This window comes from Lates calcarifer, linkage group LG4 (assembly GCF_001640805.2).
Source record: "Lates calcarifer isolate ASB-BC8 linkage group LG4, TLL_Latcal_v3, whole genome shotgun sequence".
NCBI classification, from domain to species: domain Eukaryota; kingdom Metazoa; phylum Chordata; class Actinopteri; family Centropomidae; genus Lates; species Lates calcarifer.
In genome coordinates, this window is record NC_066836.1 from 23,081,343 (window position 1) to 23,100,724 (window position 19,382).

The following is a 19,382-nucleotide window of genomic DNA, read 5'->3' on the forward strand; positions in this document are numbered from 1 at the left end:
TTTTCATGGTATGTAAAAACATGTGGTACATAAGAACAATTCTCTTAATTCCTCCTATGCAAACTGAGCCGGGAGAGACACACAACCAAACCAACAAAATACAAAAGCACAACAAACATTGTAAGAACCTGTCACACATAATTCTTCCTCCCAGTGATGGATGAAGAGAGTGTCTAAGAAGGGTTGAATCAAGTTCAACTGGACTTGGTTGTGGATACATGAAAACACTTCACCTATCATTCAAGTTCTGGCAGACAGGTGGGGAGTCCTGGGTGTTTAACCTCTGTGGGGTTGCTATCAAAGCCACTGATGTCTCTTGGTTTGTTAGTGCTCCTGCTGTTGTAACAACTGTTGTTGGCGTGACGTGGTTGGAGTCACCTGAGGCCATGTATGAATAGATGCGTTTGAGATAGACTTCACCTGACTTGATGTTAAACATGAACTGCAGCTGACAGCTGGGGTGGAGTATAAAACGACTGCTGTCAGGTCGGACACATTCTGGGCACTACTGAGCTCACGGCAACAGATGATCTCATGGCATTTGACTTTTACAAGTTGTTCTCGCGAATCATCACATATATTCAATTCATTGTGGAAAACCTGCACAGCTGAGTGTTCCCCTCAACATGTCAGACTGTTTTGTAGACCTATAGGCCTGTATATACTCAGCCAAAGATAAACATTTCTGAACATTTCAGGCCAGAAAGAAAACATCTGGGGCAATGTGTTTAGGTGTATGTAAATGTTACACATGGAGAGCAACACTTTCAGAGAGATCAAATTGTTTTTTTTTTGAAAACCATAGACTGAGAATAAAAAGCATAGTCCCCAAAAGAGGTGAAATATGAGGGATAAAAAATCTAACCTATAAAGGCATGTCTTCTTCTACAATAACAAACTCCTGAATAGAGCTGATTCACTTAAATCAAAATGAATGTTTGGGGCACATATGTAAAACATGAGCTGTCAGAAGGAGATGATATATATTAGATCAACTTTAGAAGGGAAAACCACAGGGGAAAACTGAAGTTCTTATAAAAACCCACTTAACGTCATGCATGTTAGTGAAGGCTTCAGCCAATCAGGTCATCAACGGCGGGGAAGTGCTGTCGTCACAGAGGTGAGAGGTGCAGAAAACTGAGCAGAAAACTGCAGGTGCCTTACTCCTGCGAGGTTTCAGTGTCATGTGACATGGTGGCATTAAGCTGTGCTGGTAAAAGTTGGACAAAATTTCTAAATTGCATGCATCATGTGAAGTCAGCACTGTGCAGTGCCACATAAAGTCCAATACATCTGATGTTTAATGAATCTCCTGCCAAAGGATGAAAAGACAGCAGTGTAGGTAGGGGATAAGTGGTGTCATAGACCCCTCTCTGTTGAGGGAAGGTCTCTCTACTTTGAATTATCTTTCAATTCACCTGTCCTTCCTGTCCAGAATATATACACAGGTGTAGTTAAACTGCTGAGTCTTGATGTGAGGAGTTGGAGCTTCTGTGTTGAGCCAAATGTTGTATTTTTATTTATGTAATTTGACAGATGTATAAGTCAGTGAGTTCTTCACATCATTGCACTGCATACACTGGACGGACCAGATATATTTTTTTAAATATTAGTTTGTTGCTGGGTTTGAAAAACACAGGGATGCAATGACTGCTGAAGAATAACAATATCAGTGATGATGATATCAATGATATAGCAGTGCGATGACATGTTGGCACATATGCATATGGTATCATGCAATCTAGTTCTCTATCACCACAACAAGCAGGAAGCAGAGCAACACATCAACCTTTGATGAAGAATCGCCCCCTAAAAGAGGAGCTACATCTGTTGTGTGGAAGTAGTTTGGCTTTAAGAGGTCAGATGTCCAGCAAGACACAATTTTCTGCAAGGTGTGCAAGAAAATAGCTAAAGGTGGCAACACAAACAATTAGTCTCACCACCTGAAGCAAAACCATAGATGTGAGTATGAACCTCAGAGATGGTGCGAGGACCGGAGTTTATCTGCTGTAGCTGGTGATCTGTGGCTGAAAAGCAAACCAATGACTCAGCCAAGAGGAGCTAGAGCACTACAGAGAGGAACTCCATGTGATAAGAAAGCAAACAATGGAATGAAATGACTAAGTATTTTTTTCTTTTTCCATATCATCTTGATTATTTTTACCTCAAATTCCCCTGAATATCACAATATTATGGTTGAAGCTAAATCTCCCACTCCCAGTTCAAAATCCAGTATTTGTGAAAGAAGAGAAAATATTGTTCAAAAGCACACATAGTTTATGATGTTATGATAATCTCAGACCACACTTCATGCATTCTTTCTGCAGCTATCAACGTACCATTCATGAGCCATATTTTACTGTGGACAAAAAAATGGTAACATCTAGTGTTTGAAGAGATTTTACTCATTTGGCCACAGATGAAGCAATGAACACAGAAGAAAACAAAAATCTAATGCTGCAGCTTCAGACTGGGCTGCCAGCAGTGAAGGGACGTACCTACCTGGTAACAGGAGAGCCTTAGCAGACCTGGAATCAGCAGACCACATCCCCAATGATACAGGAAAATAAGAAAATAAATTATTCAAAGAGACATGCTCACATTAGAGATGTTATTATTATTACTACAACTATTTTTATTTTTATCATCCATTCATTCATTGGCTACACTGCTATACCAACTGACACTGTGTGAGAGGTATGGTACACCCTGGATCCATGGTGCGGCAGCAGGGGCACCCTGAGGAGAGACACTGCACAGGACAGGCTGCTGTGATGATGTGCCATTGTGAATCATATCATCCAAGGCTTTAAACATATAATGTACAAAATTATGTCCATATTTTTCCCAGCATCTTTGTCCAAAAGAATTCACAAAATTTTAATTACTAAATTATCTTTGCATTTATTCATGAGGTAAATCAAGGGTCCTTTGTTAGACATTTGGAAGTATAATCAACCTAAATTCCTTTATCAGTGGGCTGAATGTCACAGGGTTAATTAAAGCTAGACTTGCTAGAGTCACCCTTACACTATGACCAAAACATCTGTAGGCTTTTTAGCTTTATCACTACATCGAAACAAAACAACACTTTAATTAACCCAAACAGCTACCAGTCACTCACTGTGTGAAATTCCATTTCAAAATGTGCAATATATGTATTTAGTTCACTTTCTGTCTATGTATAAAGTTGTATATTGCTCTTCTGTTAATATTTTTCATTACATTGTCATGTTTATACTGTTGTGTATATTTTTTATAACCTTATCTTGTTTTTATTTTTGCCCTCACTTGTATTTATGTCTTTCTAACTTTTTCAATCACTTATGTTGCTGCAACAATGTGAATTTGGATGATCTTATCTTATCTTAACAGCAAAAAAAAAAAAAAAAAAAAAAAAACAGATAACAAAACCATAGTTTTACCATTAGATGCCAAAAAAGCATTTGATAAAATAGACTGGACTTTTCTGTTTAGCTTGGTTTTGGGAGTTGTTCACTGGTTAAGAACACTGTACACTTCACCTGGGGCCACAGTCGACAGGTTTCTTGCTGGGTGGGTGCATCTAAGAGGTCAAACCGCTTTTGTTTCCGGTCACAACATCGTAGTCATCTGTTGTAACTGATGTAGATTTTACACTCTTCTGGTTGACTCAGTAATAAGATATTATTTTGAATCGTTTGTTTGTTTTTCATACAACTGACGATGCGGAACAGCATTGGAGGAGAAAACACTCATGTCCATCATGTCATAATGACTCATCATTTCCACTATTTAGAAATAAAGCAGCTGCTGGAACCTGTGAAGTTACTGTTTGGAGATGAATTTGTATGCAACACACATCCTTGCATTTTATCCCTTTTAACCACACACCACCTTGATAGACAACTTTGGCTGCTAACATGACACATATTGTGAGAAACAGCAGCTAGCAGCAGTGAGAATGCTACATGATTCACAAAGTTGACTGGCAGCAAACTTAAAAGCACAATATTAGCATAAAAACACTTAGAATGTCATGCACTCACTGTGGTTATTGTGTTTGTAACATTAGCAGATGAAAATCCTGCTTTCTGGAATATTATACATTCAACAGCTTGACACAGTTGCCATCCAAAGCCATGTGTCTGCTCCTCTATCAGCTGTCAGCCTAAACATGTCAAACACAGAGCTTTGGCAATATTCATTAATCAGCCTTAAACACACATTTACACCAAATGGCATGGTGGAGAGTGATCACACCATTTAAATGAACTGGACTGGACTCTTACTCAGTCACCTGACTCCCCACACCCACCTGCTAACCTGTCCTTCAGCCCCGGTCCCCGTCAACTCTCAGTTTACAAGACCAGTTACTGTTTTAATGTGATGCAGGTGATCCTGAAGAGGGATCAGACCACTCATTCTGGCAGTGTTAGTGTTTAATCACATCCACCACGCAGCACAGAGAACAGACGCCTTCACCCAGGCTGTGTTAATGCCTGGGTGAAGGCGTTAATAGAACTACCAAGCTGCACAGTACAGAGCAGTATGTGGTTTGTCTATGGTTCACTGGTTTACCATTACACTAGTCTCATTACAGGTCAAATCACCCATTCTCTGCTGCAGGAGTAACTTTGTACACCAGCAGCAATCCTCTGTGAAACTCAACTCATCAGTATTAGATTTCCTTGAGTCATTGATGAAACACTGTGAACTTTAACACAATTTGCCCTCCTCTCTGTAGGAGTCACTTCTAATGCAGTTAGACAACAGGAACTAGAGGAGACAATAAAGCCTTACTACTGTACTGAAGACGCTGACACTGCAGTCGCTGGGAGGAAGAGTGAAGAGAAAAAGGAAGAGAAAATAGTGTAAAGGCAAGAAAGCGAGACAGTAAATAAGAGGGGTATCCTCAGAGCAAACACAATGAAATGTAAAGGAGGGATTTCTAAAGCTCAGTGCTGAAACAGTGGGGAATGAGGCAATACTTGGTTTGCGCATTAATGTTAATGAATTCATTTAAACTGTTTGGGTTAACTGTTATTCATTTGGGCAGACAGATTCATTACATGTATTACAAATCAGTTAAAAGTACAAACATAGCTTGATTTATTGAATGATGACAAATAAAAGAGCAGTAAGTCTCTGCTCTAATAATGAAATGTGCTAATTAAACATGACGGTACTGAACAACAGTAAAGGTTATAGTATATACAAGGTGTAACAATTCAATGATTTAAGTCTGCCAGGCTCACGGGACATATGACTGACTGAAGTGTGCTGATGAATGACAGCTGAAATGATGCAGACTCTGGATCTTTTCTATATTTTCTTACTTAACCTTTGTGTAAGCATGCCAGCGAGCAGACTTTACCTTTGGACCGAGCCGGGCTAACTGTTTGCCCATTAAGTGTTTGCCTGTGACTCCAAGTTTTCTTAGTATTTCTTGTGTTTTTCCCCTTGTCTATTTTTCTCCACGTGTCCCACCAGTGTGCTTCTCATTGTTGCCTCGCTAACGTTGTCTCTCCTGTGTCCCTCGTAGTAACTCTGCCTGTGTCTCAAAAGTATCCACCACCACCATCTGCCCTACTGTGGTTTCTGGAACCCACATCCACTGGATTCCCTTCATAGGCCCATCCATTACTCTTTCTTCAATCTACCCTACAAAGCCCTTTTTATTACAACTGAGACCTTCATCTGTTGCTTCAGACAAACACATGAAAAACTACAAAAATAGTCCCTCGAGCTGCAAAAGAAACAAAGAGAGGAAGAGGGAAATCCCTCAGACAAACCCAGACCACCAGTACAGAGACAGAGGCCACCGGCAGAGTCCTCTCAGAGAGGCAAATATCCAGGTAGCTTATTTAGTGGAGAAAATAATATTTCAGTCATAAACAGATCTTGAGCCTAATGTTAATTGTTTATCATAGCAGGCTGATTACCTAAAGTAAGTAATAGATAGTGGAAAGCAAAAATCACAAAATCTTCTAGTGGTCATGAATCATGACATATAGGTCTCCCCTACACAGAGGTACCTAAGCTGCTTTTATAGGTAAACGTATCAGTATCATATCAGTATCTGTGATACTGCCCCTGTATTGTATTGATATTGAATTTTGCAGTATCACAGAAAGGCACACAAAGACACACAAAGCTTCCTTTTACGTTTCACAAGAGATCTCATCAAGCTCCCAAAATTGGAGATGTGATATTTTGTCTGTAGATGTTAACGAGCAAAACAGAAAGTCTCTCACCTTTAATCTGCAGGATGAAGATGGGTGAAACAGTCTCTGTCCAGTCAAACATGTGTGCTCATGTGTTCTTTGTTTTCCCAATTTTTACAGTTCAAAAAATACTGTAAATGTCTGTTTTCTTGACTCCAAACGATGCTGCCGTAAAATACCACGAAAAATACTGTAATACTGAAAAAGCCATTTACAGGAAACAGGATTAGTGTGTTATAAAACCCAAGGTTACGGTGCTTTTCAGACTGTTTTTATTCCATTTATGCAATACTCTGCAATACAATACTGCTGCAATAATTGTCATAAGTCTCATGACTCAATCTTACAATGTCTTTATGAAGTTTTTTATTGAGCTGCTTCATTTTATTTATTGCCTTTTCCTCCAATTTTCAATATTGTTTTTAACAATGTATTTTATTTTATTTGTGAAAAGCACTTTGTAGTTTTGTGTCTGTGAGAGGTGCCACAGAAATGAACTTAGTATTATCTGTAACCTTAGCTTTAGAGGAGTAGTGCACTGATTTAGCATTACACTGTAACGTCACTGGTCAGAAACAGGATAAAAATAGATGCAGCAGAACTAGAGATATTATCATTTTTATTCCACTCCATTCTGCTTCCAGCATTTGTCTCGTCGACTCTTCACTCAGCTCTCTCTGGAGCCACAAAAACTTTACACACAGTACTCCCACAGACCTGTAAACAGACTCATTGATGGGTAAAATCAGCAGAGTTCACCTTGAATTTTTGCATTTATGCTTGATTGTAATATATATCTTTAACAGTTTTTTCCTCACACCATTGTATAGTTTTTCCAGGGGTTTCATCTTCTCACACACAGCTGAACCAGAGATACATCCCTATACCCTTAATTGCATTCACACTTTTATTTTGTCTTTTCCTTGCATTTCAGCTCCTCCCACTAAGGGTACAAGGAGAGATGCAGGAAAAGATGAGAAGAAAGACATCAGACTCCCCATCTCTCTAACCTGTAGTATTATCAGTTATGCAGCTTAAAAGAGGAAATAATAGATCGTGAGAAGAAAGATCTTTCTAATGAATGAGGACAGTTATGATTCTGTTGTTAATTAGAAGTGAGGGAACTGGAGCACCTTTCATGTTGAGCCCAGAACGGTTTCTGGGTAAAGCGAGGATCAAGGAGCAGTGAAACAGGGGAAGTGGGATGTACTGGGATCTCTCTGGAAGCACAGAGAAATTGCACTGGTTACAGAGCTGGGATATGTAGTTTACCTTGTGAAGCTCTTTAAATGCCGTCTCCACTCAGAGCCCCAATTACATTTGTCATGAATTATTCATATTTTCAGCCTCGCTATTACACCAGTCACACCAAGCATGTGTTGGGGTCACAGTTGTTTTCAAAGACAGTAAGTACACCGGCCTCCCTAATTACATCTTGAATAAATAAGCAGCACAAGCAGAGGCAGTGTTGATAATTTGTAGTGTGATGCCAGAGCTTATTTGAAAATGATTTTGTGTTTTTAAACCTTTCCTCCACTCCATTTTTTTTTCTTTATCCAAGAAATTGGTAATTAGCAAACACCTAAGAATAGGCAACCTAAGCATTCTCCTCTACATGTGAAATAAAATACCATGCTGCGTGAAGCCGAATTAATGAAGAACTGACACAGTCATTTTTCATGCTTTACAAAATATAATGTAAAAAGCTGAATGTTAAATAACTCTGCTCATTCAAAATAACGGGCCTGGAACACAGACTGTATTAATCATTGGGAAAGCTAACAAAAGACTTAAATGGTGATTTATTTATGTCCCCTATTGAGCCTCCAGGGATGAGGTATGTAGGTTCACCAACAGGCAAACTCTTTCCTGGGCAGATTTACAAATCCCTTGATGGCTGTAAAAGCTGCACTTTGAGGCATCTGAAGCCAATGATTACACACAGTATACTGCACAGGCCCCAATTAAAAACTTTTCATGCTCTTTGGGTGAGGTATTTATTTCTCTGTTAATCAGTTAGAGCACTGGAAAAAAGAAGGAGAAGAAGCAATACGAAGAAAGTGGATTTTTTTTACAGACAGTGTAGGGTCAGATGACACATCAAGAAAATCCATATTTATCACAATATGTAAGAATCCCAAATCTGCCACACCAGAGCTAAGAATAGAAAAATATGTATAAAATTTGGCACTTTTCAAGCTTTGCGGATATGGATCAAAAACTTATTTAAGCACATAATCAAACAGCTTTTCTGAAATCACTGTTTTTTTTATTCATCAATAAAAATATACACCAGGGAAAACAGGCTTAATTTCTTCAATTTTCCTTATTATTATTCTGGTATTGATTGATTTCCACTCTGAAAAGATACAGTCCTTTCACCAATATCAGTTCAGTGAAAAGAAAAAGCATACTGAAATACAAATTTCCAGATATTTAAGTAAATAAGAAATGTTACCAGGAGAGTGAGGGGTGGAGGTGGAGGTGGAGTGGAGCAAAGAAGCAGATTCCACTGCATCTTTGTCACTGTTCTGAAGAATGAATTATCAGCGGCTGTTTCACAGACGTGGGTTGAAACTGGTACAGTTGACAAATAGCTCTTTTCCACTGCAGGAACATAATTAAATAAAATGTAATGTGTTGCCATGGGCTCTGCCTGATCTGGAGATGAATGATTTGTGATATAGAGCTATACAAACAATACTGAACTGATGTAAAGTGACTGTGTTTAGTCAAGCAGATTTACTATTAAGAGTGACTACTAACACATTAACAACTTTACGACACATTGCTACTGTATCCTGCAACCAATAGTTTAAAGAAAAAGAGAACAATAGGTAACAGCTGTTGTAATGACAGTGTCATTAGTATTTGGGGAGAGAGGTCTGTTCACAGGGAATCAGAGGTTAAAAACAAAAGTTGGACCAAAGGATTTCTCAGTGTCTAGAAAAGTGGAAATGCAACACTCAGCCAAACAATGCAGAAAAAAAATACAAAAGATGATAAAAAATAATATAAATTGCTGATGACGATGTGCAAGCATGGTCTTACCGGGAATTCTGTTCATATTAGACGTGACGACAATGAAGTGATGCAGAAACTAAGGGTGTGGACAGTGTCTGACTTTCATAGAGGAGACCAGAGGTTTATTAACTGTAATCAAGAGGGTTTGTTGCCTAAACCTAATCATAACTTAGACAGTTATATCATGATCTTTTCCCAAACAAAATGATGACAGTAAGAATTTGGCATTGCATTGCATGTTAAAAATAATCATAAATGAACATAATTTAGGGTTTAGTAGAATTGTCCAATGTCTGTGTTCTTGTCTGGTGACAGGGCTGAAATGTGTGTAACAGAGCAAACTGAAAACTGCAACATGCAGGACAAAGTTTAGTGTCAGCCCCAGCAGTGCCCTTGATTTTCTGTAGGAGTATAATCTTGTACTTCATGTTGACATACAAATGAAACTAAAATCAGTTACAAGATGATGCCAGTCGGTCCTGTTGTTCTTTTTCAATTTTGTGTATCTAAAGTGGCAAATTTTGTACAACAGGAAAACATCAAAAAGAATGTGGTATCAATGCCCTACAATCAGTCTAACTGTTGTATTTTTCTTTGTGTGGCAGAGTTTTGAATTTAGCTGGATCCTGTGAACAGAATGTGTAGAAGGTAAGGTCTGATCAGTTTTCAGATTTCATCAGAGCTGACAGATTGCCAAACATAGTAGAGACTTGATCTTCAGGTGAAGTAAAAGACCTTTCACCTGTGTCTTCATTGAACTTTAAGGTTGGTTGTTAATCAAAATATTAATGGTGGATATGCAGGTACCTACGGGTCCATCAGCTTCAACTGAAATGTATAGCAGAGAATTTTTAGCATAGCTGTGTTTTATGCTATGTTGCCTGATAATATCACCCAGCAGATACATGAACACTGAGAAGAATTGTGGACTGACACAAGATAAACCATGTGAGAAACACAGTCTCTGCAGCCAATAACACGACTGCAGAAGAACCAACCAACATTTTCAAGACAGTGGAGAGAGTATAGTAACCACTGATAATAGCTTAGGTTATGGGTTGTTAAGTTCCTGCAGTGGAAAAAATGGCTATGAGCGTTCACCTTATATTCTTGGCAGTTTGTTCTATTATCAGACTCAGAGCATGATCGTGAAACTGGAATTTGGATTAGCTAACCTTCACTAACCTGTACCTGAGAGGCTGATGCTCCACGGTCCTGCTGCCACTATGCACATGCAGACATATTTAGGGACTTACATTTTTAATTTTTAATTTTATTTTGTCTTTTGATAAATAATGAGAATTCAACAATCCTCAGAGGAAGGACCTGTAGCTTTCTTTGCCCTTTAGAAAATCTGTGAGTCTTCCAGTCAGACCATCAGAGCAGACCACAGTTGGCCTCATGTTTGTCTTTATGAATAACAAATCAATAAAACTCCATGCTCCCATTATTTAAGCCAGTAAATGACTGGTGACCTGAACCATGGACCTGGGGTCATCATGCTCTAAGCCAATTTGTTATTCATCTGCGGGGTAGCTGTGCAAGGATTTTTACATGACTGGAGTTTCAGCAACAGTGGAGATCAGAATCCTTTGGGCTCAGGACCAGATGTACCTTTCCCACTAACTCACCTAACAAGCAGAGTGGAGGCAGGAAACTGTCTGCAAATGGACCTTTCATTTTAAAACACGTCTTCTTCATTTTACATTCTGTCCCTCATTTCAGTCAAGTACTCAACTAACTTTCCCTTCAGCCAGTGTGTGTTCTTCTCTCCTGTTATATGTTAATGGCTGATCCACTGATATCACAGTTCCTAACTGCCAACTTTTTGCAGCAGTAATTTTGTATCCTTGCACTCAGGTTTAAATGGCATAAGTAATTTACTTCAGCAAATCTGGCCAAAGGAAAAAAAAGGGAACTTTTGGATGGAAATCTTTCTGGGTTAGCGTGGCCTGTAGCCAGCTACTCTCCAGCAGTTTGTTCTAGTGTTTGCCTCTCTGGTTCCCAGTCTTCTAGGTCGGCATAGTTTAGTTCGGGCACTGCTGCAGTCAGGCCCAAAGAGCTGACTGACCCAGCCAAGGACCCGAGGCCTTCATAAGCATATGTTTGAAGTGAGTCATAAGGTGGGCCCCGTGTGTCACAGTCTGCCTCGGCCACCTTCTGCTGGATGATCTGCTGAATGATGTCATGACTGTCCAGCAGAAGAGAAGGCGCTGACTGGCTGATCTCTCGGGGAACGCAGTCAATGATAAACCAGGCCGGTTCCGACTCTGGGCTGTAGTTCCCATAATCTACCTGCCGAGCTTTCCTCCTCCTCACCACCACAGTCCCCTCCTCATCATCCTCAAACTCATCCTGCTCTCTGCATAGGCTTTGTCCACGACCAAGGTAGGTGTGGAACTTCCCGTTAGGCTCAGAGGCTTTGGGATTTCGAAGTGCAGCAATGTCAAAGGCCTCAGTGTCCTCCTCCCCACCTCCCTCATCGTCATAGGTTACCACATTTTCTCTGATGTCCTCTTCCGAGAGAATCAGTGGCTCTTTGCTTGCTTTTTTATTTCGTAGCTGTGCAAACAGAACCACTATGGCTGGAAGGAGATAAGGAGAGGTAGAAGAGAAAAAGTTACACAGAGTAAGAGAGAAAGCCAGGGACATCCAAAACACTAATAATACTAATTATAGTATTTTATAATAAATAATAATAATCAGGTTACACACACTACATAATACCTGATAAAAAGTACTCCATTCATGGCATCCTTTTCAGGAGATATTATTATATTTCAGAGCCTACTCAGTGTTCTGTCAACACCAGTCTGTGTGGGAGTAAATGAATAAGCTTTCACGTTTAGAAACTAAAAACTAATGTGGTACTTAAAAAGAAAAAGGGAACAGTTACATTTATAACACTAAAAGATAAATAGAACAAAGAACTGGGGGAGAAAGACAATCAAATTAATATGGTATTTAAAATGAAATGTGCAAATTTAGATGCATCATGTACTATGGTGCACATCACATACAAATTTGTATTTGGTCGAAGTGTTAGGTACTCATCAGACATCAGGAAAATTACAGGAGATCCAAACCATACCCTGCTTTTTTATAAGAGGTAAAAAGCCAAGAATGTTTACAACCATTGGTTTAAATTTTAAGTATGTGTTATATTAAGTTTATTATAGTTTCCTTACTGTAAATCTTATATTGTAAAGTATACAGTGACTGCAGCTGTCAGATAAATGAAGGGGGGGTAAAATTTAAAGTAAATGTAAAGTAGCATAAACTGGAAATACACTGAAAGCACTTCAGAATTTAAAGGTGCACTACACAGGATTTCTCAGCTGCTGTTTGTAAACTGACCATTCAAAGTTGGCCCCTCCTCCCATACTCAACTAGTGAGAGAGAGACAGCTTGAGAGGGTGTGTTACAGTTGTAGCCAACCCTCCTGGTAGTTTTCTGCATGTTAAGTGTGGTCCCGAGAGCACAATTGGCTTGAGCTGGGAAGGAGTGGCCTTCCCTGACCTCAACTCCTGCCCATGTCTCCTGCTTCCTGAATGATGGCTCCCAGTCCAGCTCCTCCAATCCCTTGGATACAGTCTAGGGACTCAAACCTAAGCTCAGTAGTTCAGCTTGCCAGACATGCTTCTTGTCTGTGTTTGGTAAATGTTGAGCATCGTATTATCTTGCAAAAACGAGTATTATTGAGGCAGCAGTAAATCTGCCTGGTGACTGGGCAAGGCATTAGATTTGAAAAATTAAGGAATTTTCTTTGCCAGATACAGAGGTACATGGGCCTTCCTTTGGATATATTTAGTTACTTTTCCTTTGTAGTTGTGCCTTTTTGTGTTTGCTGACTGTAGTAGCACTGATAGAGAGAACAGAGCAGCAAATCAGAAAAATAAAATGTTATTTTCTGATTGTTTCACGGTGGCTAAGTTCTGAAGTACAAATATATACACCCATCTACAGAGATGTAACCTGGTTGCTATCACCTCATTCCCTGTGCTGTTATTGTCAGCCCAAACAAACACCGCAAAATAAGAGGAAAATAATATCGAGGCAGAGGGCAGAGTCTCTGCAGATAAATACACTGGCCCACACTTCTACAGGGTCATACGTGATGATTCAGAGGGATTACTTTTCAGGAAAATCCTGCCTAGTATACTTCTTATGTATAGTAGTATTTAGTTACTCTCCACTACATTGGGAAGTGTGACATTAGTACATTGTATACAATGTATCAAAATAACCTAAGCTCTGATAGTCACTTAACTAGCTTTGGGAGCTGTCCTCTACATCTCATGGTCTTCATTCACCAAATGAAGCTGGTATAATAACCACAGTGTGAAACTACTGTCAGGTCATAAGGTACTGGAGGTACTTTTTACATTTGGGGAAAGATTAAAGAACCCACTCACTGATATGTGTACTTCAGTTTTACTCTAACCCCCATTTACATGAAAGATTAGACACAGAATAACATCAGTGAGGAGGATAGGGAGAGGAGGGTGCAGTATATGTGCAGGGCATGCTGGGCCAACTGGTACAGAGAGTAGATGGTGAGAATTCCACACCAGTTTAAAACCAGACCGGTCGGTTTAGACCACTGACACATCCCAGTGAGACTCCCTCACATATAGTAGGTGGACTGTCAGAACATCTATGGAGCACAGAGCCTACTTAGCCTTCATCAAATGTGATAGCTGTGAGGTACACTACATCAGTGAAACAGCAAGGATCCTGGACAAGATACTGGATGGGCACTAAACCACACACAGCATCCACTGAGTAGGGGTGAAGTCATCATCACCAGAAGTCAGTGGATGACTGGAGAAAGACTTCATTTATTTCCTGTGCAGGGGACTACAGAGGCAGCAGGTACCATCTTCTCCTCTAATATACTCCTACCTGGACTTCCTGACTACTCTGACTTCCAACACACAATGACAACTGAGCCAATCCAAGTTATTTTGTCAAATACCCAAATGAAGTGTTTAGCTGAATGTTTCCTGGGTGACAGGACAGCTTCACTCTGTAGCTGACCTACTGACCTTTATTGTGTTACCATGTCCATAGAGTCTGAGTCCCTTCAGTACCACCTAGTGAGTAGCATACAGGACAATATGGTTTACAACCTGGGAACGCCACATGCACCACCTCCTGCAGAGGGCACTAGTTTGTTATTGTCTGTCTGACTTCAGTAGGATACTAGTCTCATATAATCCAACAATATGTGAAGCTGTGCACGTAACATGTACTTGACATTTGCACCCATTTACTTACCTAATAATATGATGATACACAGAAGTATGGCCACAAAGGCCCCAGTGCTGAGACCAGTTGAGGACAGGAAGGCCTGGGCCTGACAGATGTTGTTGCTGTTGCGCCCCCTGGTGTTCCTCTGACAAACACACACCCTGAGGGAGAGCGTAGTGGTGCTGCTTAGAGGAGGCTCCCCACCATCAGCCACCACCACCACCAGGCTGAAGAAGTCCTGGTCTCTGTCCTGGCTGAAGACTTCCCGCCGACGAGATACTATACTGACAGTGTTGTCTGCATAGGAAAGATGTCAGTGAGATGGATGAAAGAAGCAAGAGAAGAGAATGGTAGAGCAGAGGTTCAGTGATATGAGATAGATGAGAGAAAGGTGGATGAGAGAACAAAATGGTACTTTAGGCAAGTACAGTAAAGGTAATCAGAATGATGCCTCAGTTAAAATAGGCATCATTATTCATGATCATTGTTCAGTCCACGTGATCTATTGGATTCAGATCAGTGGACACACTTGACCAAATCTTTTTTTCCCTCTCTCTTGTGTGATTTTTGCAGTGTGTCTGGGATTATTGTCATGTTGGAAAATTCCTCTCATGTCAAGCCTCTTGAGACTGGGAGTCAGATTTTCATTCAGTATCTGGGTACAAACCTGCATTCACAGCGCCATCTATAAACATCACCTCCCCTTCACCTTCTGCCTCATACCAGCTCACTCCCACCTCCATAAGATAGATAAGACTTTTTACTGTCATTGTAGTTGTACAAGGAAACCTGTTTGGTAGCTCAGACAGACCAGCACTAATAAAAATAGATGATTCCTCAGTTTGATGAGTGATGTCTGTGTTCAATGTGCATGTTAACAGTAGGCAGTGTAGCAGGTATATTGCACAAGCTAAGCACTGATATTGCACAGATTGTAAAATTGCATCTACAGTCCTGAATATGTTAGTGATCACGTTAGCAGCAGCAGGTAAGACAGGCTGCTTTGTCTTCAGCAGATATGGTATGCATGTGTGTGTGTGTGTGTGTGTGTGTGTGTGTTTTTGCTGTTCTCAGTTTGTGAGTGTTGTCTGTGTTTCATGGTTGACACTGTGTAGTCAGTGTGCTGATCCTGGCCAGGTCCACACCAAACATAAACATACTGGACTCCAGCTGATCCCAGAAGAATGTGCTGCTAATGTTCATCAGGCTTCTTTTCATGCAACATCTCTCTCACTGTCTGATCAGTCACTGAAACACCAACGTACACTGCACCTTCTGTGATTGATAGTATGACAGCTACACCGCCTGCACTGCTTCAGCTGTGTTTTGGATTATGTTCAGTAGCTTACTGGTGTTCGTGTACCCTCTCCCATCTTTGTTCAGGGGATGTCTTCTCCTGCCACGTGAAACCATGCTGCTTTAGAAAAAAGCCTCTTCTTGACCGAGATGTTTTAGTCAACTATAGACCTGTAACCAGCCCCCACTTCATTTTTAAAAGTGTGTGTCATGTGATTATGTGCATAGGAATGTTATATTAAATAATGTTACCGGGAAGCACCACATAAATTTTCTTTGTTTCATGGATGACACCCAGATGGATTTATCTATGTAGCCAGATTAAACTAATCAGGTCATCCAACTTCAGGCATGTTTTAAAGCAACTTTCTGTAATTATTTTACCTTGAAACAACAGCTTCAAAATTCTGATGGTATAATGGCTTGTAATAGGGAAACTGGAGCCTCTTTCATTTGCCTGTTCTTGCTCAGTTGTGATCTGAGTTGAATGGGTATCTTCAGGCCCAGTTAGCAAGAGTAATGCTGGATTGTAGATCAGTTAAAAATGCTTAGAGGCCATTAAAAATCAGCCTTCATCTCTGATCATATACTCTACACTCCTAACTAAGACCAGCCACCCCACACCATACTCCTGTATGTGGCTTTCATGTTTTAATGTCTTTGTTGATGATGGGGTGTGAAAACATCAGATTTCCATGCAGTCGGAGAAACTTAAAGTTTGTCATGACATTTCGCTACACCGCAGAGTGTGTCTCCTGCTGGGCTGCCAACAGCAGTGAGTCACGCTGCCGTACTTCATACTGCCTGTTTCTGTTACCTGTCTCTTAGTTTTTATGATTTTAAGACATCACTCGGATTGTAAATTTTACAGCCTCGCCATACCACTACTCCTGCAAAGAGCAGTGAGTCAACACACAAAATGAGAGCTGAATCTGGGTCTCGACTGATGCATCAACTCATTGACTTTTAGGGGCCAAATTATCTCCACATCCAGCAGACACAGATCAATGCTGGCATTCATCTGAAGAACGCCAATAGAAATCCAATAGTCACCAATATACAGACCTCTAACAGCTGAAGTAATTATGACAGGAGCAAAGGATTAAGTCAAGGGACGCAGAGAGCGACTAATCCCATGTTACAAGGAGGTTGGGGTGAATGGATGGATCCACAAAACACAGGACTTTTTCCCATTTGAGTGCTTGCTTGTTGCTTGTGTCACTATTTCAGGAGAGGCTCCTATGGGTCGTGTCAGAGGGTAGGGACAAATGACCTATACGGTCATTCAGGATGGAGGACTTGTTTAAGTTACCAAAACTACTTTAAAGTAATTTAATTAATAGATGCGATGAGATTTTAATTTCTGCCCCCAGAATGTATTTGGACAATATAATGATAGATGAGATCACATGTTTATAAAATCAGTGTTAAAGCCTGTCTCCCACAAAAGGGCTGTATCCTGGATTTCAGAAATACTGACACCATCAGTCATTTGCATTAAATCAATGAATGAACTCATTAAATGCAGTCAAAGTTAATCAAAAAAAAAAAAAAAAAAAAATCCAAGTCAACCTTAAAGGTGCTATATGAAACTTTTTGCTATCACTACACACATAATGTTAGCATTAACAGCTGTTTACTGTTAACCAAGAGCTTTAGCCATCACTGCATTTACAGGACAGGAGGTTAGAATACATCCTCTGGGCAGTGCTACCTCTTCAGTTACACTGACTTACTATCACAAAGTGGTATTATGAGATGGGACAGGAGGGGGCTAGCTAGTTAGCATGCAATTTTAGTAGAAGAAAAAGCAATAGAAAATATAAAACAAACAAAAAAGAGAGTCAACACTGGAATTGCTGGAGGCAGCGTGTAAAGGTATGAGGTTTGATGCTAAACTCAAACTTTCTTCTAGACTGGCAAGTAAACAGCTGTTAATGTTAATGCTAACTTTGGCTATATAACAATAACTCCTTTTAAACAATCCAACATGTGTAGCATGTGTATAATTGCCAAATGTAACTGTCACCTCGTGTCATTATATAATAATCTCTTTGGCCTGCTCCACTGTGATACTCAAGCCACTGATTCTGGTTACTGTGACGATGACAGTTTGCAAATAAAGGGAGGCAGTGTTTGTGAGAAAAAGAAGCTAAACTGTCAAAGACACAACTGTTGAATATGTATGAGGTGTGTATCTTTACAAAGCACTGTATATCCAAAGTGCTCTGGAGAGCTTTAAGCCATGATAAAGCATGTCAGCGAGCTGACAGAGGCGTGTCTATATATGTGCATGTGTGTGGATTCTGTAACGTATTCTGTCAGTTCCCACTGGAGTCTGCACAGAAGGATATCCTCATTTACATAGCATGTTGCCTGTTGACATGAATGGTGCCTCTGGGTGTGCTCATGTACACACAAATGCAAATACACACACACACACACACACACACACACACACACACACGATAAGTCAACATCCTCACCTGCAGAGGGAGGTAAACACAAGAAACACATCTCACTGTTGCTGTTTCCTTCTGTATCAACTTTGTCACCAAGTCCACAATTCTCTTCAATTCTCTTTTTTTTTCTTTATTTCCCCTTCATTTTGTCTCAAGTTCATTTTGATCTAAACCATGGGGAGGTTGAGGCAGGAAAATAAGGTGGTTTTAATTTCACAGCTGTGAATCATAAACTTTAAACTTCTTTAAAGAGCAAAATCAGTTATTGGAGCATCTTAAAACTCACATTTTTCATCCCGTTCCCTGACCAGATTTTGTGTCTTGTACGTCTATGTCTCTGTTACATACTGCACCATCTTGTCTGTTTAGTTTTTGTGAGCTTGCAGAGCACTTTAGTTTGATACATGCAGAAAATGTGCACCTACCAAAAAATGATACATCTTTGAAAATTACAAAGCACATGGCATATGTTGTGAAAGTGAGTCAACATGGATGCATTAAAGGTTACATACTGTATTTTGCCCTTTTTCAATAACACTACAGCTTCACAGCTTACCCTGTCTGAAACAGCCCTGTTCAGAATGACCCATTTTAGTGCCCATTGTTTTAAATGTTAATGAGAAACACAGGGTGTGCTGAGGGCTGTGTGCTACCATGGTAGCTGTTGAGAATGAACCATGGGAAAAAAGAAGCTGTGCAGTGTAACTGTAGCTGTTTGAACCCGGGTCAGACTCTGAACAAGAGGAGGCTCCTGCACCAGCACCAAGTGTCAGGGTGCAACGAATCTTTTCTGAATGGGTAGTTATTGACATTTCTTTGTTTTATCTTTTTGTACATCCGCTGAAATCAGAAGGAACTGCTGATTGACCAAGTTTGTCAGCAAGTCAACACGTCACCTGCCACTCCAACATAGCAAAAAAATGTAACATAAAATATTTCATTAATGTTATCTACCTCATTCATATGCACTTGTTTCTCTCCTCTTGTCCTGTTTTGTCTGTGTATAGCCCCTCCACACACACACACACACACACACACACACACACACACACACACAGAGTGGAGGAGCTGAGGAGACTGTTTAGAGCAACAAAAGCGCCTACAAGTGTTATAAGTCTGTAAAATCACAGATTGACAGACG

At 40.1% G+C, this 19,382-nt stretch overlaps 1 protein-coding gene across 1 annotated transcript in view; it reads right to left on the reverse strand.

Moving 5' to 3' along the window:
* Positions 1 to 7,688: 7,688 nt before the first annotated feature.
* LOC108896682 (cadherin-18-like) overlaps positions 7,689 to 19,382 on the reverse strand; it is a 121,111-nt gene continuing 109,417 nt past the window's right edge. Inside the window, 2 exon segments of the mRNA XM_018695908.2 lie at positions 7,689 to 11,815; positions 14,511 to 14,780. Coding sequence (XP_018551424.2) covers positions 11,193 to 11,815; positions 14,511 to 14,780 — 893 coding nt within the window. The 3' untranslated portion in view covers positions 7,689 to 11,192.